This window comes from Cavia porcellus, unplaced genomic scaffold (genome assembly GCF_034190915.1).
Source record: "Cavia porcellus strain 051 isolate PalLab524CR breed Dunkin Hartley unplaced genomic scaffold, mCavPor4.1 scaffold_11, whole genome shotgun sequence".
NCBI classification, from domain to species: domain Eukaryota; kingdom Metazoa; phylum Chordata; class Mammalia; order Rodentia; family Caviidae; genus Cavia; species Cavia porcellus.
In genome coordinates this window covers 32426436-32452976 of record NW_026947494.1, presented here as the reverse complement: position 1 = coordinate 32452976, position 26541 = coordinate 32426436, and the positions used below count along the sequence as shown (strand labels likewise).

The 26541-nt window shown below is 35.1% G+C and overlaps 2 protein-coding genes across 9 annotated transcripts in view; one reads left to right on the top strand and one right to left on the bottom strand.

The window, feature by feature from the left end:
- The window catches only part of Rictor (RPTOR independent companion of MTOR complex 2), a 130966-nt gene extending 110070 nt beyond the window's left edge, over nucleotides 1–20896 (top strand). For 2 of the 5 annotated variants that reach the window (XM_063258098.1, XM_063258101.1), the window contains 9 exons: nucleotides 1750–2758; nucleotides 3047–3118; nucleotides 5210–5387; nucleotides 6055–6139; nucleotides 7340–7573; nucleotides 14182–14337; nucleotides 14673–14796; nucleotides 16041–16179; nucleotides 16315–20896. In XM_063258098.1, the coding sequence (XP_063114168.1) occupies nucleotides 1750–2758; nucleotides 3047–3118; nucleotides 5210–5387; nucleotides 6055–6139; nucleotides 7340–7573; nucleotides 14182–14337; nucleotides 14673–14796; nucleotides 16041–16179; nucleotides 16315–16389 (2072 nt within the window). In that variant the 3' untranslated portion in view covers nucleotides 16390–20896. The remainder of the gene's footprint in view (nucleotides 1–1749; nucleotides 2759–3046; nucleotides 3119–5209; nucleotides 5388–6054; nucleotides 6140–7339; nucleotides 7574–14181; nucleotides 14338–14672; nucleotides 14797–16040; nucleotides 16180–16314) is intronic. The other 3 variants (XM_063258100.1, XM_063258102.1, XM_063258099.1) reach the window with 3 other exon arrangements.
- A 2056-nt stretch (nucleotides 20897–22952) lies between these two features.
- Osmr (oncostatin M receptor) overlaps nucleotides 22953–26541 on the bottom strand; it is a 65105-nt gene continuing 61516 nt past the window's right edge. For all 4 annotated transcript variants that reach the window (XM_013152868.2, XM_063258103.1, XM_013152866.3 and 1 more), the window contains 3 exons: nucleotides 26250–26331; nucleotides 25706–25778; nucleotides 22953–25143 (listed from right to left, as the gene is read on the bottom strand). In XM_013152868.2, coding sequence (XP_013008322.1) covers nucleotides 24610–25143; nucleotides 25706–25778; nucleotides 26250–26331 — 689 coding nt within the window. In that variant the 3' untranslated portion in view covers nucleotides 22953–24609. The remainder of the gene's footprint in view (nucleotides 25144–25705; nucleotides 25779–26249; nucleotides 26332–26541) is intronic.

Sequence of the window (26541 nt, the reverse complement as noted above, 5' to 3'; positions counted from 1 at the left end):
CTCTTCCTGGAACTATGGTCTTCCTTATCTCTCTCTAGAATGTCCTTTAGTATCTTTTTGTAGGGTTGGTTTGGTGGTCATAAATTCTTTCAGTTCTTTGTCATAGAAGTATCTTGTTTCTCCGTTAATTTTGAAGGATACTTTTTGCAGGGTACATCAGTCTAGGTTGGAAGTTGTTTTCTTTCAGGACTTGAAATACTTTACTCCAAGCCTTTCTTGATTTGATGGTTTGTGTTGAGAAGTCTGCCATGATTCTGATGGTTTTCCTTTATAGGTGATCTGTTTCTTTTATCTGGCAGCTTTTAATATTCTGTTCTTGTCTTGAATTTCTGGGATCTTGATTATTATATGTCTGGATATAGATTTATTTTTGTTATGGCTAGCTGGAGTTCTGTATGCTCGCTTATCTGAATGTCACTTCCTTTTCCTGTGTTTGGGAAGTTTTCTGATACTATTTCTATAAATAGACTCTTAATGTCATTTGTATTGAACCCTGCTTTTTCACTTACACCTAATATTCTTAGGTTATGTTTCTTTTGGTTGTCTTGCAGCCTTTGAATTGTTACTTCTTCATTCCTTGTTATTTTTAAGAAATCTTTCCTTTTGTGTCTCAAGGTGCAAATGTGTCTTCAAGGTTTGAAAGTCTATATTTAGTTTCTTTTTAAGCAGTTTTGCTAGCTTTCAATGGAGTTTTTAATTTCTTGACTGTCTCTTTGAATGTTTCATGCATTCTAAATCTTTTTTTATATTGTTCATTTCAGGTTTCCCTCATTTTCCTATGCTCCTGTATTCTTTCATCTGTTTTATTTAGAGGTACTTAGCAATACTTTTATTGTATTTTTCATTTCTTTTTTTACTTAAGGTAGTATTTCTGTTCTAATTTCTTTTGTAGCCTCATAAAATTGTTCCTTTACTTCAGTTGCCATCATTTCAGAAACTTCCAAGTGTGCAACTTCTTATCTCCTCTGTGTTTACATCTCCTAGACCAGCTCTGGTTGGATTGGAGGCCAGAGTCTGTCTTTTGCTTCTTTCTCTTGATATATTTCTGGGCTCTTCTGGACAAGTGAGTGGGTAGTGGGGGCCCAGGCACTTCCCATGTTGGCTATAATTTCTCTGAAGCAAGATTGGTTCTTCTAGCCAGTGCTGGCTACAATTATCTGATGGTGACCATTGAGTGCCCAGGTGCAGGGATGCCTGCTGCTTTTCCTAGCCTGCGCAGAGGCTCCCCATGACTGGTAGAGTACACACGGGGCTGGGCTGGCCACTGCCTCCTAGCTGTTTGCCAGCAGGGAACTTCTGTGATGGCTGCAGGAGTGAACAAGATGGGCTGGGCTGGCTACTGCCTCCTAATGGAGCTGATTACCAGCAGGGAGGGGAGATGAATTTTTCTGCTAATATCAAGTAATGAGCATCCATGCTCAAATCTCCTTTTTCCCCTTAATTTCATCCTGAATATTTAAAAAATCAAAAGAAATCTCATGTAAGCAGTGTCACAGTGTGTTAATTTTTCTTTGGAAATAATAGGATAACTTCAGAATTACATAATTTCACATTTCATTCAAGTCTAAATTCTAGGTCTGAAGGAAATGATTTCATGTAGCGCAGTGGTTTAACCTTTTATTTTTAAATTGTTATCCCTCAAATGACTATTAAATTTTTAAAAATTTTTCTGAAATGTTATGTCACTAATACTTGTAGTGAATCTTTAATTTTTTAAATGTACTTTAATTAATGATCCTTCAATTATAGGTATGTTCATAATGGAAGATGACCGATTTGGCAGCAGCTCTACTAGTACATTTTTCCTTGATAACAATGAAGATGCAGAGCCATCATTTTTTGACCGACCTGGACCCATAAAGGATAAAAATTCATTTCCTTTCTTTGCTTCTAGTAAACTTGTGAAGAATCGCATCTTAAATTCACTCACTTTGCCTAATAAAAAACATCGTAGTAGCAGTGATCCAAAAGGAGGAAAACTTTCATCTGAAAATAAGACAAGCAACAGGCGAATCAGAACACTTACAGAACCCAGTGTGGACTTTAATCATAGTGAAGATTTCACACCTATATCCACAGTACAGAAAACATTACAGTTAGAAACTTCATTTGTTGGGAATAAGCACATTGAAGACACTGGTAGTACCCCAAGTATTGGAGAGAATGACTTAAAATTCACCAAAAGTTTTTGTACTGAGAATCACAGAGAAAATACAAGCCGAGAAAGGTTAGTTGTAGAAAATTCCACAAATTCACATATGAAGATTCGTAGCCAGAGTTTTAATACAGACACTACAACAAGTGGCATAAGTTCAATGAGCTCTAGTCCTTCACGAGAGACAGTAGGTGTAGATGCTGCAACTATTGACACAGACTGTGGAAGTATGAGTACTGTGGTAAGTACTAAAACTGTTAAAACAAGCCACTACTTGACACCACAGTCTAACCATCTGTCTCTCTCCAAATCAAATTCAGTGTCCTTGGTGCCTCCAGGGTCTTCTCATACACTTCCTAGAAGAGCACAGTCCCTTAAAGCACCCTCTATTGCTACAATTAAAAGTCTAGCAGATTGTAACTTTAGTTACACAAGTTCTAGAGATGCCTTTGGCTACGCTACTTTGAAAAGATTACAGCAGCAAAGAATGCATCCATCCTTATCTCATTCTGAAGCTTTGGCATCACCAGCAAAAGATGTGCTGTTTACTGATACCATCACCATGAAGGCAAACAGCTTTGAGTCCAGATTAACACCAAGCAGGTGAGCAAATATATATTTTAAAATGGACAATAATCATTTTATTTTTAACAGATTTAAAAGTAAAACATGAGTCAGGTTTAACACTATATAAGCCTCAAAACTCACCCATTAGTAATTGTTTATTAGAGTAAGACTACAAGCTCCTTGTTACCCGATATGATTTGAAATGGATTCTTGCAGCTGCGAGGGGGGAAAGCAGAACTCCATTAGGCCCTGAAAATAAACATACATGCTTTGCAAGGATATACAAGTCACAAGCTTTTTTTATTTATTTCTCGCTTCTGCAAGGATCGATTTTAAAAAGAAGTATGTCGGGGGGATCAGGAGCTTAAGACCTACAATAACAAACAACCTTTTCAGGTAGGTCATTTTAAGGCTCCAAGAACTGACTTTTTTCTTTTTGTTATTATTTTTGTAATAACTGAAAACTTTCAGTTAAATTATTTCCATTTTAAGTATTTGTAATTAAATAGGAACCAAATAAACATTTAAATGAATTTACTGTTCCTCAAATCTAAATAGAAATTTCCATATTATACTTAGATCATATTAAACTGTTCACCATGAAGTTTAGATTTTACCTTTAAAAGAGATGCAATATTAAATTTAATTGTTGTGTAAAGTTCCATAGCTGTGTTTTTGTTGTTGGACTAAATGCTCCTAAAGAACTTTCCTTAGTTTTAAATTACATGTTTATGCTATTTAAATAAATTATCATATGTCAAGTACTTACAATACTACAATGTATACTAAGACTCAATAAATATTAGCTAGTATTATCCCCATTGTCATCATTGGTAGTTTTTTTTTTTTTTTATGAGATTCATCTGTCTCTTTTGGTAAATTCTTAGTAACATTAAGCAGTCTTGTTTCATTGACATATTTAACAGAGAGATTGCTGATATCAGATAATTGATTTTGTTCCCTAGTAGAATTTAATAAATTAGATAATGTCTTACTTAATTGAAACTCACCAGCTTTGGTACTGTCATCATTCCAGAGCAAGTATATCTCTCAACAACTATGGTTATAAGTTTCTGTAGTATAGTAATAAATTTACAATTTCTGGGTCCCACTTTCCTCCTCTAGTGGAGACAAACTAGATCAGTGATTTGAAGCTTTTATATAGTTGATTTTAAACAAAGTTTTTCATAAAAAAGGTTTCTGTGACAATTTAGTATGCAGGATAGAGAAAAATGGAGCTATGGGTTGGAATAGAAATTGGGAAAGAGAATAATCCAGTAATTTTCTTTCCCTCTACTCCAATAGCCCTTGATGTATTCGTGGAGCCACAGAAGTACAATGGTGCAATTTGAAAGCTACTTGTCTCTTTTACAAAATAGATAACTTTCAGTAAAGAGTGGGCTTTGGTGGAAATTAGGAAAATTTTTTGCTTTGTTAGTAGCTACTGTTATTGATGCATTTATTTAGTGAAATAATTTCTTTCATTTATATATGTATATATGTACCTGTGTATGTGTGTGTGTGTGTGTGTGTGTGTGTGTGTGTATATATATGCATAGAAAGAAGCTCCACCAAAAATGTATACATCAAGAAAAAAATTACATAAATATTTTAATACTAAATTTATCAAGATGTCATGAGATTAATACAAGTTAACTTTGCACTACAATTATAAGAGGTGCTCAAAGTGGTAGCTTTTAGCTCCAGACATGTATTAGCATGATGAGATGCTGAGTGTGTATGCATTTTTTTAGAGGTCTGTCTATGTTTCCTTGTCTATCCTTTTCAGTGTCTGTCTGTCTCTCTTCCCCCACCAGTATCTAAACAGATGTAAACTTTGGATAGAACCTTATGAATAAAGCAAAAACCAAATAAATGTATCTTTGCATGAATAAAAATGTTTATGACAAAGATTGCTATCTTACAGACATGTCAGTACTGTTTATTACAGGATCATGAACAATCAACTAAAAATTACAAATCAGTGCTATATATAAGGCTATCTTACAATAATATTTATATATCACTATTATATCATGTATACTTGTGTTGCATAAATTTTATATTGATAATGAAAACAATTACACAGAAAATAAATTGATCTTATTTTTCATAAATGTATTAAATGATGCTAATAGATTTATCCTTACAATATGATAGCAAAGATATTTTTCAAACTATATTTCTGTCCAGGTCAGTTTCTTTCATTACTTATAAATGTTAAAGTTACTCTAATGGTACACATTTCACCTTTACCTCAGAGACCATGCTAGTTTTTTCATGGTAGCAATCAATATTACTGGCAATGTTTTCTATATACATACCAATCTATAGCAGCTCATATTTTAAACTGTTTCTGTGTTCCCAGTAAACAGCATGACACAACTTAACATTTCACTAGTCACTTTATTGAAAGTAGCAATGTAAGTTTTTAAAAAAAATATTATAAATCAAGAAACTAATCCAAGTTTTATTGTGGTATTATAGGTTCATGAAAGCTTTAAGTTATGCATCATTAGATAAAGAAGATTTGTTGAGTCCCATTAATCAAAATACCCTGCAACGATCCTCCTCAGTTAGGTCAATGGTGTCCAGTGCTACATATGGTGGCTCTGATGACTACATTGGCCTTGCTCTTCCTGTAGACATCAATGATATATTCCAGGTATCGTCACAAACTGTTTCCTTTTGAATTAGCTTCTTTTATGCATTCTGTTACTGTATAGAAGGAATTATCTACAAGAGGGCACTAACTGTAGAGAAGATGAATTTTTTGAAACAGTTTTATGTAAAGAAATTTTTAAGATGAAAACTTGGCTTTCTCAAATATTCTTTTGTTTAGTACCTCTAGATTTCAAGAGCATTATTTTCCTGTATTCAGTGAACTATTTCTTTGTCATTATATTCGCTGTAGAAATGTAGTAGGTTCTCTACCTCGTTTTGTAGTTTCATGTGACTTGTTGTTTTTGATCCTATTTTACCTATGTAGTATGCCCCCTGTGATACCCACTTATATAAAGTGGTCCCAATCCCATGAGATGCCTACAGATCTCTAGATGATATATAGTGGTACTAAAGCATACATATTTACTCAGTAATCTAGAGACATTTTAGATGAATATTAAAATAGTTACTTAACTAGTTCATGTAGAATACAATAAAAGACTTTAGGATTGTTATTTTAAGTTTGGTGATTTAACCTTCAAAAATTTTGTTGTAGGTTCATATGCAATAGTAATTCTATTTCAATTGTATTTTACTTTATATTCTTAATAGTTATTATGTAGACTTCTTTTTGTAATATGATTTACCATAGTTTATATCTATTTCAGGTAAAGGATATTCCTTATTTTCAAACAAAAAATATACCTCCACATGATGATCGAAGTACAAGAGTATTTGCCCATGATACAGGAGGTAATACATGATTTTTGTTCTGAGACTCTGGTTTATATTAAAAATAAAGTAATTCTTTTTTTAGTAGTTTGTCAATAACAATTCAGAGATAGTCACTTTTGAGTTAACTTAAAAATTATCCCCAAAAGCCAGGCATGGTGATGCGTGTAATCCCAGTGCTCAGGAGGCTGAGGCAGGACCACCACTGCAAGTTTGAGGCCATCCTGGCCTGGAAGTTTAAGACCAGCCTGAACTACATAGCAAAACTCTGTCTCAAAAAGACCACCCCCCCCCCAAAAAAAAAACCCCAAATCAAAGTAAAATTAAACCACTATTTTTAACCTTTAAATTTTTGTTAGTACATGTTTACAGCACACATCTTTTTTTTTTTGTCTTTTTCGTTTTTACTGGTGCTGGAGATCAAACTCATGACTGCCTGCTTTTAAGGCTGGTGCTTATGCCGCTGAGCTAAATCCCCAGCCCCTACAGCACACATCTTACTTCTTTTTAATTCTTCCCTTCTCTTCATTTCTTTTAAAGATTTAAAGTGTTTTTTCAGCTAAGTACCCAGTCTCAAGATAAAATTCAGATTTGTGGTTTCTGTTTTAAAATATAATACATGAACAATTTATTATAGTTAGCCTCATAAGTCCATGAAACAGCTGTTAGAGGACAAGAGATACAAAAATATTATGGTCTTTGTTGTGAACTGTTTTATTTTAATGATTACATGTGTATGAGCCATAGGTTTTACAGCTTCATAATGTGAGTTTTTTTAAACAACTACTCCTTTATAGTTAGAATTATTACTTTTCTTTTGGCAAAATGTTTTGAGACAGTGTCTATATTTCAGATTGGCCTTGTATTTATTATGTAGTCCACGCTGGTCTTGAACTCTGATCCCTCTTTCCTTATCTCCCAAGTGTTAGGATTACCATCACACTGTGCTACTTTAGACAAATATAGAGGATAGCTGAAACATTACATTAATTATAATCTCATTTTTCAATTTTGTATCTAAAATCCCATCTAGACTATTTGTAGGCTTCAGTTATTTCATAATTTGAAGCATTATTTTTTTCTTATTTTAGATGTTGAGTCATAAAAAGAGTTCTAGTTTTCTTTCCCAGATTCTCTAAAATTTTACTGTTTTATGCACCTTGATAAGATATCATTGATACAATATTTATTGGAGTATGTTTTATATTTATTTATGCACAGGTCTTCCCTCTGGAACTGGAGGTCTTGTTAAAAACTCTTTTCATTTGCTACGACAGCAGATGAGTCTTACTGAAATAATGAATTCAATCCATTCAGATGCTTCTCTATTTTTAGAAAGTACAGAAGACACTGGATTACAGGAACATACAGATGATAATTGCCTTTATTGTGTTTGCATTGAAATTCTGGGTTTCCAGCCCAGTAACCAGCTAAGTGCAATATGTAGTCATTCAGGTGAGTGATTATGTTCTTTGAGATTAATCTATCTAAATTTGAATCTGTTTCAATGAAAATTTATCCACCAGTTCCTGTTGATCACTCCCTTTTACTCTATTGTCACTTATTCAGACTTCGTTCATATCATAAAGCATCTACTGACAATTGAAACATTAATGTATCATTCTCCAATTTTATTTCCCTGCAACTCATGTTCCAAACTTCTGCCTAGGGTTACTCTGTTTATTCCATACCCAACATACATGACTCTTCCTGATCTTTGTAATAGTGTTAATTTTCATCATTCTTCTCTCTATTACTGACTGACCTGAAGTTTAAAACAACTTCAGAGCATGAAAAATGTGTTTTTCCTGCTGTTCTCTTTACCCCTCTCCTTCCCCACAAAGAAGTACATATGCATATACATTGTCAATCTAGCAGGTCCACTTCATCCTAAGTGTCTGCAGTGTTTTCAGAGTCAGGTGTTGACAATCTTCCTTCTTTGTTCTTATTGTCCTGGGTACCTATACCTCTTATGATAACCATAGCTGTTATTACTTGGTTATTTTTTTTTCTTCCATTCTGTAATTCCTTTAAGGCACGATCTGTCATTTCTCATTTTGTTATTTCTATTATCTACCTTTATGCTAGTTTTTACAGTAGACTCTTGGTCTGTTTTTAGGGAGTAAGTAAAGTGGAAGCAGATTGGGGTTTTTAAAAATATGAATCAACATACAGTAATACTTCAGTTCATGAATGCTTCTGTTCACCGACAGTTAAGTTTTCAAACAAACGTGTTTGACAGAGATTTTCTTTCCATTCACAAACTCCACTTTGGGTGACAAACACTATCATGGCTATCTTCCCCAACATCATAAAACAAATTAAGTTGGTGAACTGAGGTACCACTCTATATTAGTAGTTTCAAATTAGTACACATTTAGAATGTTAATCACTTTTATTGAAGTGAAAGTCACTTAGTTACCCTCAGTAAAACCTAGTGATGACCATTATTCTCTGCTTCACTTTTCAGATATCTCTTTGATAATTTGATGCTACCCAATTGATGGATTACAGCACAGTAATAATTTACAGATACGATAAAGTTGTGCTGTGTTATTGATCTCCTATTAGTTTTATAAGTCTGACAGGTCAGTGGACTAGGCACTTTCTATCATGAATAATACTTTTAGGGCACAGCCATGTATTTGTGCATGTAAGTTATGTTCTATTACTACATATTTATAGTTACTCTCCATGATTTGACAAAGTATTTATTAGATGAATTGCACATGGTAAAAAACCAAAAACAAACTGCTATTTTATATCATTTGACTATATTGTTAATGATTTAGTTTCTGTCAGTTTGTTTTTATTCACAGATTCACATACATATAAAGCACTTATTATAGAATTTGCTGGAGTGTTTTTTTATTTCAGAGCCAAATAGAGGGACCAACCCCTTAATTACTCAGCTAGTTCTAATGTATTTGTTATCTGTAGCCGGAAAATGATCAAGCACATGGTGAGACAGGTGAAAGGCTTAGTACAGTCAGCCCTTGTCTTGACACAAATGTTAGAATTCTTAACCATCCTGTCTACTTTTTCTAGCAGTAGAAAACATTAATTGAGAAACAGCTGGATAATAATAACTAGAAAATTGTTTTAATTTATCTACTGACCATTTTGGAGGTGTGAGGGGGAAGGAAGCTAATTTATATATCAACATCATAATTTACACAACTATCAAGGGCCAAGATGCTGAACTAGACCTTAGGAAAACAGTTATGTAGGAAAAGAGAAAGCATTATGAAGACAATAATTCTGTACTCGTTGAGCTTTGTCCAGTGAGGAAAAAAATGAATGGATGGATGATGCAGATACAGTGCTAAATTTGAACAGGTACCATTAAGTACATGGTCCTAGTTCCTAAAGAACATAATTAAATAGGTCAAGGAAGAGATTTCTGAAGAAGTTACTATGGAGCTGTGATCTTAAAGAATGAACAGATGCTACGACTGGAATAGTAAACACTTTAGATGGGGGACAACATGAACAAAGGTTCTCTGGTGGAAGCTAATGGGGAGTTGAGACTGAGATGCACTTATGTGAATTGAGCTCAAAAAGCAAGAGGAGAGGAGATACAGAAGAAGAAAGGTAACTAGAGATCAATCCCAGTATAAAAGAAAAAGTATGAACAGTAGACCGGCAATATCAGTGCCAGCTTTAGGGCGATTAGAAGTGCAGAATCTAAAATTCCTCTTCATACTTACAGAATCTGCATTTTTAAAAGACTATCAGACTTGTTCATATGCACACCAAAGTCTGAAAAGTACTACCATAGTTCATAATAAGGATTTTGTATGAGAAATAGACATCTTTATTATCTATGACTGATAACTAAAAAGTAATCCTTTTGTATTGTGATTATTTTAATGGTATGTCAAGACCTGAACACAGATTCCATGCTTCATAATTTCTAATCTGGTGGTGGCACTAGATAAAAACATGATAAAACTCAGTCCTAGCCAGAGCAATCAGGCAGTAAGAAAACATAAAAAGCCTTCACATTGAACAAGAAGTCAGTATCACTGCTTACAGATCTTATATGTATAAAAAAGCTATTCAAATTAATACATTCAGCAGAGTTACAAAACACAAAATCAATATTCAAATGTCAGTAGTGTTTCTATCCACCAGTAGTGATTTTTTTAAAAAAAGAAATTAAAAAAGCAACCTCATTTGTAAGTTACCAAAATAACAACAGACGCTACTAATAAATTTAATCATAGAAGTGAACTATCTCTATAATCAAAATTATAAGACATTAATGAAAAAAATTGAGTTCACACAGAAAAGGAAAAGCATTCTATATTTGTATTGGAAGAGGTGATATTATAAAAATGTCCATATTACCTAAAGTGATCTACAGAGTCAGTGTAGTTTCTTTCAAAGTAACTTTTGACATTCTGTACACAACTAGAAAAAACAATCTCAAAATTCATATGGACACACAAAAGCCTTGTATAACAAAAATATCTTGAGCAGAAAGAACAAAGCAAGAGGAAACAAAATTTCCTGATTTCAAAATCTACTACAAAGCTACAAGAATAAAAATAGAGGGGCTGGGACTTCCGGGAGAACATGGTGGATAGATAGCAGCAGCTTCAGAGGCTCTCTGAGAAACCACACTTAAAATCCAGGAATGGTGCCAGGCGAGAAATCCTAAACAAGGGGAGATATACTTTGCCAACCCAGGAACGAACTAAACTAAGAGAAACCAACTGGAAACGCAATACTGGTGATATAACAGGAACAGATAAGGTCTCAGTGCGGAAGCTGGACCCCGCGCCACTGGAAGCTGTGATTGGAAATTCCTGCAGCCACTGCTGCATCCCAATTGGCATGGTAAGGAGAGAGGCGCGAAAGCTCTAAGAGTGGGAAGTGGGTGAAAGGAGTTGAGAGCGGGACTGGCCAGGAGCCCTTTATCAACCTGTGGTGAGTGAGGGGGTCGGGGACTCTTCCATAGAATAGGAGGCTTCAGCAAAGGACATACTGGGACTGGGCAGACTAGCCGGAACAGGATGTTGCAGTAACTTCAGTCACATATTCTCTCAAGCGGGATTGGTGGACAGTGCTTGGCCTGCGTGATGCCACTGACTAAGACCCAGTAAGCTAGCCCAAACCAGGTCCCAGCGCATGCAGGTGCACCCTAGCAGTGAAGCCTTCGGTAGGTTGACCTGAAGGGGCGGGCCCAGCATAGGCTGCCCAGATCTGTGTCTCCCTAGTACACTGCAGTGGGTGGGAACACCTAGCCAGCGCAATTCAAACAAACTATAACTGACAAAGAAAGAAACTGGGCCTCCTATATACGCTTGTATAAAAGGAACAAAAAAAACATGGGAAGAGGGAGCAACAAGAAAGGGTCCTCAGCCCCCTCGGCCCTGAGAAACATGCAGTATCAGACACGGCACCAACAAGACATAAAACGCTGTCTCCAGAGCCTCATAGACGAGATCAGAAATGAAGTTATTAACGACCTGATGCAAAATATAAGTAGAATAGTTAGAGAAATGCTAACACTGCCCAAGAAAAAACAGATGGTGGAATGGAAGAACAGAAAAAAGGGAGAATTGTTTGATGGAGAAAATAGTGAAAGCATAGAATACGTGAAAAACTTCTTTAAAAATAATTAAAAAACAGCAACAATACAAAGGCTAGAAGATGATAAGAGGATCTATAACTTAAGAATTAAGAACATAAAAGAAGTAGGGACACAAACAAATGGACTACAAAAGCTATTCACAGAAATAATCCAAGAGAATTTCTCTAATTTAGCAAATGGTAAAGATACTCAGATGTACGAGGCATTACAGGACCCCAGCCACCTACAACCCAAAGAGCTACACCCAGGCCTATAATAATCAAAATTCCAGAAATCTAATATAAGAACAGAATATTAAAAGCTGTCAGAGACAAGAAACAGATCACTTACAAGGGAACACCCATCAGAATTACAAGACTTCTCGGCACAAACCATCAAATCACGAAGAGCGTGGGGGGAAATAATTCAAGCTTTGAAAGATAATAACCTCCAGCCAAGATTGATATATCCTGCACAACTGTCCCTAGAAATTGATGGAAAAACAAGGTGCTGCCAGGATACAGTGGAACTAGGGGAATTTGCAACCACCAATTCAACTTTACAGAGAATACTGCAGGATATTCTAAAAAAGGAAAATACCAAGATTCCAGAAATAGTGGCAGAGAGGCCACAATGAATGGAGCAGAAAGCAAAATGACGAAGACAAACTGACAACAAACAACAGAAAAAGAGCTTAACAGAAATGAGGCAGAGAAGATCGGATGGTAGGAACAGCTATTTTGGAGAAAACAAGACATTATAATAGCTAGTGCTGATTTAGTATCATCTTGTTTTGAAGTTCCATCAAACTTGTATTCTTCTGTCTCCATCGGTCTTAAAAGGTTGTATCTTACTGGATTTTATTATATATGATAATATAAGTAAAAACTTTTATAGACAAGGAGATTATACAGAAACCACTGTTCATTTTCTGTTAATTGGTTCTAAATACCCTGTAATAATGTCATTCTCTTGAATGGTTTTATAGTGTCTTGATATGTTTGGTGCTACAGTATACTCAAAGATTTCAAGGAAAGAGACACTATGGTAACTATTTTTATGTCAGGATATCTTGTGGTGAAACACTATTTTGCTTAAATGGTTACGTTTTGACCTGCGCTGTTCTGTTGTTATGCTCTCTTTTATCTCAATCCCCCCTTTTTTAAAAAAATTACTTACTTTTTTCTTTTTATCTTTTTAATTAAGGGAAAATTAAATAAAAAATAGGACACATTATAGTAACCTACTTTGATTTCCTATTAGCTTGATTTGAAATCCTGTATTGCCCTCACCATCTTGTTTTGCCTGATTTTCCCCTATTCTGCTTTGCTTGATAGTACCAAGTTCGAAAGTATAGGCAACAACTGTGAAGACAGTAAGATTGATTATGATGCCCATTCTGGTTGACTATTATCTTCTTATGAAGTCCTGTCATGTCTCCAATGCTTTGGTTTTATTCTTTACTGTTTTGTTCAATTTTATTATAACTGGCAATTCTTCTTAAAATAGCAAGAGGCAGTATGGTAACCATTGTTGATCACCTTGTATTTTGTTTTTACATTATCTATTATGTCCATCCTTTTGATTTGACTGACTCTGTTCTGATATGTCACATTTGGTTTTACTCTCTTCCAAAAAAGTAATAAGAACTGTGAGAGTAATAAAACCCAAAATGTGTAATTGTCATTGTACAAAAGAAAAGAAAGTGCTCTAAAGGTTATAACTGCTTATGTTTAAGTGTATAAGATAGATAACCATATTACTGAGTGTTTTTTAGATCATTGAACAAAACTGTTTGCACTCTCACTGTTTGAAAGTCCACTTTATATGCTTCAATTTTGTAACTTGAATAACTATTTCTAAGATGAGAATATGTAATCTATTAACTAGTGATTTCCTACTGTTTATTTTTTAAATTTTGTACTACTTTTACCCTTTTTCTGTTTTTCTTTTTCTCCTTAAATTAAAAAAATATATATATATATATGATGAAGTAAAATTGAAAAAAAAAATAGAGGGGCTGGGGATTTAGCTCAGCGGCATAAGTGCCTGCCTTGCAAGCAGGCAGTCCTGAGTTCAATCCCTGGTACCGATAAAAACGAAAAAAAGACAAAAAAATAATAAAAATAGAATGATACTGACCAGAAAACAAACTCAAAGACTATTGAATAATAAATGTAAAAATAAAACCCATGGGTGTATAGCATTTGATCTTTGACAGGAGCCCCAAAGATGTGTAGAAAAGACAGTCTCTTCAGTAAACTGTCTAGCAAATTTGAATATGCATATGCAGAAGAAAGAGACTCCATCCCTCACCCATTACAAAAACACTTCTCAGTAGTTGCTTTCTGCACAGTCTAAATTTAAAAATCTTTATCACACGGAATAGTTACTAAATAGTTACTAAAAATAAATTAGACTCATCTGCAGTATAGTACAGAAATTAAACCATTTGATACTTACTGATATATATTTTCCCCAGACCTTCAAGATATAACATATTCTGATTGGTGTGAGCAGACCATCCACCATCCCTTAGAAGTGGTTCCCTCTAAGTTTTCAGGGATTTCTGGATGCAGTGATGGCGTATCTCAAGAAGGCTCAGCCAGCAGCACCAAAAGCACAGAATTGTTACTAGGTGAGTTTTTTGTTTCAATTCCAAGAATTTTTAATAAAAATGTAGTTATTTGGCTTTGTTTTTCATAAATACTATAAAATTGTCTCAAAATTATGGCAAGTCAGTTTTAGTGAAGCAGTGTAGTAGACTTTACATATCAAACCCTGTATGTGCCACTCGCATGTAAACTGAGTTGTTTGCTTTTATTAGACTTTTGGTCTCAAATGAGTGGCAGATCACGTGCAGTTGATTGCATTTTCAGATGTCTAGGTAAAGTTTAAAAACAAAGTCATGACTTACAATCATTCTACATTGTGATAAAGTAAAATAACTTCACCCTGGAATCTTCCTTTCAGGTGTTAAAACAATTCCAGATGATACACCAATGTGCCGTATACTCCTTCGCAAAGAAGTTCTAAGATTAGTCATTAATTTGAGTAGTTCAGTTTCAACTAAATGTCATGAAACTGGACTTTTAACGTGAGTAAATTCTGTGCATAAATATTGTTTTGCTTTGTAAGATGAGAAAAGATACTTGAAATACTTCAAAAGTTAGGATAATACCAGTTCTAAACTGCTTTGTGTAGCTGTGTGAGGTTGGATTTTCTTATACATGGGACATTCTAAATCATATATAGCAGTAGATTGAATGCAAAAGTAAATGTGAGAATCCACTTATCTTTTTTAAGCCAGATTTTACAAAAGAGCTACAAAAATGCAAAGTTTACCCCAAAACAATGCCACTGTTCTTTAGTTTTGAAATTTAGTTTTTTAAAATTAATTATAAATTTATTTTAACATGTTTTATTTTTTACGTGAACTAAAAATATTTTGAATTTTTTCAGTTTCATTCCCTGAAATGGTAATTATTGATAATTGGAGTCCATCCATACACACAGACGCACATATGCACGCACACACACACATCCAAACTATTTAGTGGCCTTCAAAAATTTTTAAAAGGTAAAGAGTGCTAAGACCAAAAAGCATAAGAAATGTAGACTCTCATAAAACAAATGATCATTTCTTGATTTAGTTCTGTTCTATTTTTCTTTTTTTTTAATCAAAAGTGGCATAGTTTTTATCCTTTTTTTAATTTACAGCAGCATGAAAAGATACTCAGATGGACTCTAAGCATCTTATTTTCCCCTTTTGTTGCACTGTTTAATATAATGGTTCCCAAAAGAAATGCAGCTCAGTGTCTCTGTATGACTTACTAAAAGACCATGCAGACAGCAGGGTCCCATGTTAACCTCTAGGCTCAGAGCAGTAGGAGAGGGTCTTCATCCATGTGTAGCTCACATTCTGAGGTGATCTTTTAGGTAAAAACCAGTCTGAAGTGTCAGAATAGATAGTCCAAAGTATTAACTTCAGTCTAATAACAGCAACAACAACAAAAATTCTGTTACAAAACTCAATTCTAAAGATACTTGAGTTCTCTTAATCTGATATATTTGGCCATTTCTGACGCTAATGAAGAAGAATATTTTTGACAAGAATCATTTGAGTTTTGGTAATCTTTACAAAATACCCGAGACTCAAGATATCTCATTTTGGTGTGAGACAGGAATACAGTATATATTCTTAAGCATCACACCAAACATAATATATCTAATCAGTACCTGAAGAAAAAAAACTATATTATAAAAATGATAAGTAGGAGGAAAAATACATAAAACATGACTGCAGTTTTTATTTCATGCTAGTTTTTTCTTTCATTTTAGAATTAAGGAGAAGTATCCTCAAACATTTGATGATATATGCCTTTACTCTGAAGTTTCTCATTTGCTGTCACACTGCACATTTAGACTTCCATGTCGGAGGTTCATACAAGAATTGTTTCAAGATGTACAGTTTTTACAAGTGAGTAAGGTTTGGTGTGTGGAAAATTTGTTTTTCAAGAATAATTGTTTGAATTAAGATAAAGGAAATATATATATGTATATATATAATTTGCTGTGTTTATAAGTCATTAAAGATTTGCCACTCTTTTCCTAGATGCATGAAGAAGCAGAGGCTGTGTTGGCAGTACCACCAAAGCAACCCATAGTTGATACATCTGCTGAATCCTGACCTCATATTTATGATGTATATAGAGATACGACATATATTCATATTTGTGGATTTTCTAAAAGCCTCAGAAAATACTGACTGACTGGGCAGCAAAGACAGGAGTATCTTCTGTACACTGTTCCAGCAATTATTGGTACATGAACAGTTGGAACTGCTGACTTCCCTAACCAAAACAACTTCTCTCCGTATTGAGCCCTTTGAAGGGTTCCCGTTTCATCACAATTTTAAGAGTTTCAGTTACCATCAAATGCAAGAGCCAAGCACTGAATACCTACACAGGTTTTCTATTTTTTCATTTTAAAAACAGTAACAGTGGAACAGTAATAGGATATGCCGAAGCACCCTTCATACAGTTTTTATTTTTTTTTTAGGGTCAATAAATGCCTTGTTTCTTAATTAGTTCATGGAAACTAAGAATCAGTGTCTATAAGGCTACATCCTGTTACCACAATGGGGTGTACTATAACTGCTGGTATTAGAGAGGGAACTTCGACCCTTCCATGTTTTCTTAATGTTTGTAACACTACTTCAGAAGTGGGTAACCTCAAAGCAAAAGAAGAGCCTCAACAACCCAGGACTTATAAATTATTTTTATTAGACTCGTAAAGATTCTTACTTGTTTTCCATCTTTTCAGTTCTGTTGCAATGTGTTCTTCTAGGCTGTTTGAATCAGTTAAGGTTTTTCACTACAGTTCCTAATTGAACTGAAATTATTTAATAGTTCCGTTAAAAATATTTGCCATTTATACAGTTTTCCATTTATAATATTTCCAGTGGACTGAATTCTATAATCATCAGCTCTCATCTTTTTAAACAAGAACATGAACAAGCACTATTATTTCTCACCCAAAGCAAAGGAAAGCATTAAGTAATATTTCGGATCACCTGAGGAAAAGCTAAGTTTTCCTGAAATTTACACATTCCACGGGAAAAGAACAGCCATATTTCTTTTTAAAAAAAGATTTACAATACTTGTTAATGAGATTAGAAATTGTAGTGAAAAGTCTTAAGTACTACATTTTAAGGCGGTAATTTAATTTTTGTATCAGTGTTCTTGTTTTGCACAAACTGAATGCAGTGATAAGTGAGTTAAAGAGTACAATAATTGCTTTTATCACATTTGCAAAGTTGTTAATTTGATGAGGGCAAGATTTTTTTGTCTCATTTGTGTGTGTATAAAGATATTGGAAATCTTGACAGGAATCAAACATATGCAAATTTGTGTATATAAAAGTAGCATGTCTATCATCATTAGAATGCCTGTAAATCAAAGGGTTATCTTTTTAAAAATCTATATATAAGTGAAAATAGAAAAAAACCCAGCTGGACTGATTAGGACCCTTTTTAAATTCATTTGTGTAGACCATTTTTACAGTTACACATCAGCTTTGACAGTCATAGGCCATTGGTTCACCTTACATTTTTCCATGTTGAAGATCCTTTTTGTAATGGTCTTACTCTTTGGAATCTCTGTAAAGAACCCTGTGAACAGGGGCTGGGGATTTAGCTCAGTGGCATAAGCGCCTTCCTTGCAAGTGTGCGGTCGTGAGTTCGATCCCTGGTACCAATAAAAATGAAAAAAGACAAAAAAAAAAAAAAAAAAAAGAACCCTGTGAACTCGAAAATGTAACTCACAGAGATCCTTTTTTTTTTTTAAACTGGCACTGAAAGTTCCCCTTTGGGATGAAACATTTCATCTCACTTCCTACCACCTCTTTGACTGCACTTCAGTGAATTGTTCTTATGTGCACTGTGTAGCAACTTGCATTGCAACAAAGCAGATAAGGGCTGTAAGCTGCTGCTTATGTTAAAAAGGCATCTTCAGATTTTCTCTCATAGATTCAATGAAGGTAAAATAGGTGTTTTTAACTTTACCACTGAACCCAAGTGTTTATTTAAATGTTAGCAATGCTTCTAAGAACGTTGCCTGTCACCTTGGTCTTTCGTCTTAGGTAATTCAAACTGCCTTTCCAGAGAACCAAATGTCAGAAATAATAGACCAAATAGTGGTTAAAAACTTCAAAGTAAGTAATGTAGTAATCTTACTCATAATCGGATTAACATATTTTAGACATTAACTGTAAACACTACCTCACTTCATATACAGTATAAAATCTGTGGTTTAATCCCTCAAAAGTTAACAGAAATTTTGCTTTTGTCACATACGTGTACACAGTGATCTTCATCCCTGTACCCCACCTAAGTTACCCATCCTAAAACTAAGGGTGTTACTATTAGCCTGAACAGGTTTTTGTCTTTCACTGTTCATTTGAAAGACATGTATGTGTATGTTGTCATGCCTGCTTATAGCACTTACTTTGGGAAGACACTCAGAACTTTGTGATTTTCAATATGCTAAGAAACAAATGTCTGCAGTTAAATTCATAGTGTTATTTGGTTTCTTCATGGTTTCAATGACAGGTCTAATACATTATCTTTGAGTATTTGTTTATATACAAGTAGACTTATGAAAAACACATGCAGTGCCAAGTGATTAACTTAAGTTTTTAAAAATACTAAATTATACAAAAAGGTTAGGAATGATGTCAGTGGTAATACAAATAAGTGAGAAAAATAACTTATAAATAATAGATATTACCAAGAATATAGAATATACCAAAATAATGTCAATGTTATAGTTTCAAGATTTTAGAATTAATCTTAGTCCATATAAATTTATACTATTGGTAACTATTGAATAATTTGGAGGGATTTGATCTGTTACGCTGGTTGTAAACTGTGAATTTCTAATTTAAATTGTCATTTCTAATTGAATTTAAGAACGAATGTCTGCTTCATATACTAAGTAAATACTGGTAAATAAGGAAATTAGAAATTTAGTATTCATAATCAAATATGCTCTAAAATTTCTTGTACTTTTATTTCCTGTTTGTGCTTAGGTATATTGGAGGGGGGGAGTGTGTGCTCCCTAAATTTTTTCTAATAAAGATTAGTAACAAAAGGACATTCTGAACAGAAGGACATTCTGAAAGACAGTGACATTGAAAGAGGCTCTTTGGAAGTATATACTTTATTATAAAGTGTACAAGTCCATTAGAAATGGTAGCTTTAAGAGTTTTCAGCTCTTTGGTCTAAAACTTGAAATAAAACTGAATTTTTCAGGATGTGTTGCAATGGCAAAATGTTCAACAGTGAGATGTCAGTGCTTATTTAGATTTGTCTCCTCCTATTTACATAAAATTTTATTTCATTCCATTCAGAGGATGCCTTTTATCCCCAATTAAAGCACAGATCATTAAGCAATAAAAACCAAATTGTCTGTTATTCAAATTATAGCTTCAGTTATTTTTGCGTGGTAAGAGCGAGGTGCTAATTTCGTTTGAGAAGAACTTTTAATACTTTGGGAAACATTCTTTGGAAATAAGGATTTTTCTGCCTTTTAGTCCTGTGCTTCCACTTTTATCTCAAATTCACAATCTATTAAAACATAAGAAAAAAAGAAAAGGTAGAATTAGTTGAGAAATTTATAAAAGACTGTTTGGAATGGATGAACATTTCAGATTTTCCAGAATGTAAATTGGGAAAGTCTCCCTTATCTTTGTATTTATAAAGTACATATATTGTTACCATCTTTAATTTCAAGAATGTTAACTGTAGTGAGAATTTCATTGAAAAGCTTACCAGTGAGATTAATGGCAGTGCTTATCAAGAAACACTGAGTGAAATCTGTAAGACTCTTTCTAGAAACATTCCCCACATACACACACACACCCACTCCCTTTCCCTTTTTAATTCCAGGTTCCAGGGTAGTTGTCATTCATAGAAGGTTTATATAGAAGACTAACAGAATGTGGATTTTTCTGCCTTTGGAGTATTTTTGTATTGTCGGTGGTAATGACGCCACAGCATGCAAAAATTGCACATTTTGTTTGACGTTCTTTATAAAATAATTTGAAAAATATAATTTATGCCAAAAATAAGCATATCTTACATTTTTGCCACTAACTAGGTTGATTTAGCACAAAATGCAAAGTCTTAGGGTGGAGAGGGGAGTGAAAAACTTTTTATAGATGATTGTTGAATAATGTTCCATTACTGACCTGTCAGAAACCCTAAAGATGCATTATAAAACAAATGATGTAAATTAGTTTTCAAGAGTGGTAAGGGGTTGTGGAAAACTCAAGAATTGATGCTCTCTAACCACATGATTTTCTTTTTTTATTTAGTAATACGCTGCTACATATTTGGAGGTTATGGTGTTTGTAGGTCACTGAACACATTGAAATCGGATTTATATTGTATAACTGTAACATAGAAAGAAAAAGTATTTATATATTTTCTGTAAGAATATTTCATTGCGTGTGTATAATTTAAAAAAGATTTGTCCCAGAATGGTTTTGCTCACCTTGATTTTTCTGTTGTTGTTGTTGTGGTTTACTTGTTTTTGTATAATGTGTACAGTTTATGTCAAGGGCATTAAAGCCTCCTGAAGCATAATCTTATCAAAGGGATACATTGTTAATAAAATTTACTTAAAATTCTTAAACTTGTGATTTTGGTATTTTATCTATCTATCAATCTTTATGTACCAGGGATGGAATTCATGGCCTCACGCTTGCCAGGAAGGCGCTTACGCCACTGAGCTAAATCCCCAGCCCAATGACATTTAAAAGTTTAAAACAATCTGTGATCTCATGACGGCAATTTTAAATCATGTGGTGCTGATGCTGATACGCCCGATTCCCAGCAAAAGTGGCTTGTAGGTAACATGTACAGGGTAGTTCAGTAACATAAAGTGACCATTGTGTTTCAAAATAGTTATACCATGCTTTCTTAAACATTCTGCATAATTTAATCAAAACTCTTTACAGTTTTGAAATCTTAAGTCATTATTGTAAAGTGTTTGGAAAGTGAAAATATCTTTATATAGAACAGCTTTGGGTTTCTGAGGAAAAAATATATCTATGATGACATGCAAATGGTGACTTTTGAGGTAGGAATGCATTATTTTTCATAAACTAGCCTGAATCAGTAATGGCAAAACCTTCAGAAGTTTTAGTGATACAGTCCACTGGCACGCACACCACAGATTCTCCACCACGAGGTTAACCTGTGGCCATCTAGTGGCGAAAGAATACCCACAGGCAAAGCAACTACTAATTCTGGAGAGTGTTAGTTAATATCGTTAAGAAATATGTCTAAGAAATAAATCTTATTTCAGATAATTGGCCTTTACACTTATTTCTGTGTATCAGTTTTCCCATGACCTTCCCCTGTAGTCAAGAAATGTAGTTTGTTCCCAAATAAACTAAAAAGCATACTTCAGCTGATTTTTGGAGAAAGTCATAGCTATCTTTTCAAAGCACTTTCTCTTTAAAACTCTAGCATATACTCAAAAGTACTGCTGTTTTATGTAAAAGCTTTGTTTTTCTTAATGTTTATCTTAGAAAACTAAACCAATTACATATGCTTAGTCTTTCAAATTGTTGTTTTGCTGTAGGTACCATTTTAACTGCTAGTTCTGTGGACTTCCTTTCATTGTTTTCTAGGGTTTTAAAAGTTCTACTTCATGTACAGTGTTTTATAGGTTCTCTAAATTCTTTGAGATAAGCCAGCTTGTTTTCAAGAGCTCTTAGAAATAGCTAAGTCTAATTCAACTTGATTTTCTTAAAAACATTCCAGTAGATGAGATCAACTATAAAACAGATAGGTGATAGAATGTCCACAGTGTTTTCTGTAGGTCTAACTACTGTGTAAAAAGGTCCCTGCTTGCAGCCTAAGTCTGAGTTATCCCAGCACCGAGGGAATCTTTCAGCAGACTGATGTACTGTTTATAAGTCATGAATGTTAGTCCAGTCTGCCACCTAAATACAATGATAGTTGTAGGGAATTACTACTGAGTTGGTTTTCATTACAGTTTTTTACAGGGAAATAGGGTGTTACAAACAGGTACAGTTCATTTAGAGAAATGGTTACAGGAAAAATATTCAAAGTTGAAGTATGGTTTACTTCAAAATAATGTAAGGAAGAGTGAATGTGGATGGGTGTGAACAGCTGAAACAAGTGGCTATGGGGGCTAGTGACCCCATGTAACACTTCATTAAACTATTCTGTGTAAAATTAAAACTCCAGTATTTTCAGTGTTGATACTTCTGACACGAGTATATGTTTCAAAGTTCCTGAGTGGCACTTCTTAATGCTAAGATGAATTCATTTAGTATTAAAAACTAAAGGTTCAAATGCCAGTATACTTGGTTATTACAAACATTGGAGAAAAATGTTTATAGCTGCAACTATAGGTCATAGTACGTACAAAGTTGTATTTCCAAGCATTGCCTACTGGTGTATTGCTGTATTTCAAAAACATTTTATGTGATATAGGCCAGTACTGTCAAAGTTTAATGTGAATCTGAATGCCTGGGAACTAAGGAAAGCTTAAACAGAACAGTACTGGATTTCAGGTTTGTGCTCTGGAGCCCTTAGGAGGTCTGAAATGTACCTAGGAATTTACATTTTTAGTTTTAAGTTCACGAGGTGATTTAGTTGTTATAATGAGTACTTGTTAAGACTTCCATTTTGTTGAAGTAGATACACCAAAAATGTGAAGGTGAAATGTTTTAATTGAGGCTTATTTCAGCAGGGAAAACTTCAAGCTTTGTGACAGTCTACGTGGAAACATTTATAAAGCAAAGTTTCAAATAAAAATACAATTGACAGAAAAGCACAGAGTATATTACTACCTTGCACTGTTAGGACGTAACCAGATTTTCAGCAAAGGCCTCAGTTATAAGTAAGGAAAAAGTTGGAAATCTTGAATAGAACAGCACTGGTGTGTGAAGGTTTATTTTTAAGCCATTTGAGATGTGGATACGTGCATTGTGTTGACATTTGGTAGCACAGCCAAGGGTTTAGACAGTCACCACCTTGACGACAGCTAAAATACAAATGGAATCTCCTTACGTGCTTGTTTAGAGATGACAGACACTACAGATAGCTGACAACATGGAGAAAGGAACTGCCAGATGCACTACATACACAGTCATCAGTGTCCATGGGGCACTGATGCAAATCTGCAGGTACCAACAGCTGCGGGTGCTCATGTCCCTATACAAAATGGTATCGTACATAATCTATGCATATCTCCTAATATACTTTGTCATATTGACACCTAATAGCTCGTAAATGCTACCTAAATGTTATACTGTGGTGTTGAGTATTAACAAGAAAAAACTCCATACATGTTCAGTACAGGTGCATTTTTTTCTGCATGTTTTCAGCCTGTGGTTGGTTGAATATCCAGACTACAGCACAGGTAAGGCCAACTGGAGATTAGCTGCTACAGACCTAATGGAATTTCCCACTTCACAGAACTTCTTACGGCTATATTCAAATTATATTCATTATAAGGTTTCATTTTATTTATTTTAGCATACTACAAATAATGAGAATTCTCTTGACCCAAACCTATTACAGAACCCAAGGGAAGTTAAATAGAAATAAGTCATGTATACTACAGGTATGTAGTTCTTTAAAAAAAATGGTTACTCTGATATTTTTCCCCCTATTCTGAGGTAGTCAAAAGTGAAGAAGAAAAAATATCTATTGTACAGGAGTGCCTTGCCACCTCTCCACTGTAGTAAGCTACACAGAACTGTGAAGATCTCACTCATACAAACATCTCACGTTTTAGGTTAGGTCTGTGTACTCCCAAAAGCTGATTTTATGGTCAATGGGGATTACAAATTCTTACTATGTCAAGGCAAGTCTAAAATGTTTTAGTCTCTATTATCATCTATTAACTTTTTGCCTGACACAAATTCACATTTATTATTCTGGCTTTTATCAAAGCTTATAATCTAATTGCTTTACCCCTAAAACATGAGGGTAAATCTTAATGGCAGTATTTTCTCACTAAAAACTGAGCTCTAGAACTACAGCCATCCTGTACAGGCAGGGCCTATCGAGTGAGTGGTTAATGCCTGTCTCCATGTCAAGTTCAGGTCTACTAAAATAAAACAACACAACAAGGTCAGCATGTTTGCATGATCCTCTCATTTCTGCAGTGAGCCTGCAGGGGGCAGTGTTAAGTTCCACAGCTGCTGGCCTTTATTGTAGCCAAACCTAGTGGTGTGATCTAGATCAGACACACACAGTGACGTTTCCCTGGGATGAGAACATGTGATGCTCGGAGCCTCCCGTTGGCATCTGCGTAGCCTGTGAACTAGGATGGTGCTTATTAATGGCAGTGTTCACCTTGACCTAAAAAGGTTCGGGAGAGGCTGCCATTTCACTGGGGACAGGCGAGGAGAGGTGGGAGGGTACTGCCATTTGCATTTTATACTCTGAGCACAGTTCTGGTGCTGGAGGATTTATCAGAAGACCATCCTTGTCTCCCGACATGGGGGAAGCCAGCTGGGCTACATAATTCAAACTAATTTCTCCAGCTGGGATATCCCCTTGGAAATTTGTGTGTGCATCTTCTGCTGTATTTGGTAAATTGTCAGGGGAGGCTAACAGCCCCAGCTGACATGGCAGGGCTGTAGCAGGTCCTGGGATATAGGCACAGGAGCCAGAGTCACAAGCTGACTCATTATAGGTCAAGTTCTCAAAAGAGATGCAGGCGGCAGGGCAGGGGAAATCCTGGTAATTGTTGGCAGGCTTGGAGGATTCACTTCCTGTGAGCGGCTTCAAGGTGCCCATACATCCCGCCTTGGTCCCTTCTGATTTGTTTATAACTTCAATGGCGTCTGGAATGCAGTCTTTGACATTCATTATTGTTATGCGAGGGTTCTCCTGGAAAAGAAACAAAAAACATGTAAATATAAATGGGTGTGTGCATGCAGCAAAATATTAACGCAAAGTGCACTTGAAGCTTCAGTTTTGTTCACACTTCTTCCTTATCACAAGTTACCTTGGAACTGACATTGAAAACCAGTTTTTCACTGACAGAAGAAATCAGAGCTCAAGTCACCTATTTCTTCGTGGTTCTTTCTCTCCTTCTCCTCCTTCCCCTCCTACTTCTCTTCCTCCTCCTCCTCCTGCTTCTTCCTCCCCCTCTGCCTCTGCCTCCTTCTCCTTCTCCTCCTCCTTCCTCTCCTTCTTGGTCCTCCTCTTCTTTTGTTCTTTTTCGGGGTTGGGACTGCACCCCGAGACTCATGGATGCTAGAAGCAGCACTCCAGCGCTGAGCTACACTCTGCCCTCCAGCCACCTATTTATTTCATGACTATCGAACCAGAGATGCCTCTAATTTATTATATTTTCTCAGCGAGGTCTAAGAAAGAATGATTAACATAGTCCAGACCTGGATCAGTCCTTAATAGGAACGTGGTGTAGATACAGTTTCTCCACATTTACCTTGGACTTTATTAGCGACAGGATGCTGCTCTTGTAAGGATCTGGAATGTCAGGATAACACTTCTCCTTCACCCTAGGAAAACAGTGAAATTGAGACTGAATTTCACAATTGAATGGAATCACTGAAAATGCGCATCCTAGCGTCAGACTTCTGGCTTCCAATTCTTGCTTTATCCCTTAGCTTTCCTAAGTCTCCCATGCTTTAGTTTATTCACTGGCTTAAGGGAGATAACTGCAGGACTTACAGGGCTGTTACAAGGATGAAGTGGGTTACTCCACAGAAAGCACTTCTTCCACCACCAGGCACATAGTGACATGTAAATATTAGCTATGGCTACTGAAAAACATTTGCAAACTCTTTGTTTTAAGTGCTTATTGTTTTCTTCAGCATTGTCACAGCAATCAGAATTATCAAATTCGATATTCCTACCCAGGCCGTGTCCTTTTTCATTTTTCGCACGTGTTTCACATTAGTGCCATTACTATCTTAATAAACACCTTTAGGGTTTTCTCTCTTTGAATAAAACCTTCCCCACACACTTACCACTGACTCTTCCAGTAGCACGTGATCGCGATGAGCAAGACACACAGCGTCATGGGCAGTACGACATAAATCAGCATGTGGGCTGAAGAAGGGAAAAGAAGGTTTTTAATAATCACTTCTGCCCGGGATTTAGCTCACCTGCATGAGCAGCTGCCTGGCAAGTGTGAGGTCGTGAGTTTGATCCCTAGTAACAAAAAAAAAAAAACTACTTCAACCTCTGCAAAAAATGAAACATAAACTTATAAGTGAGAATAATTTTACATGTTTATTACACTCCAAATACTCTGCAAGC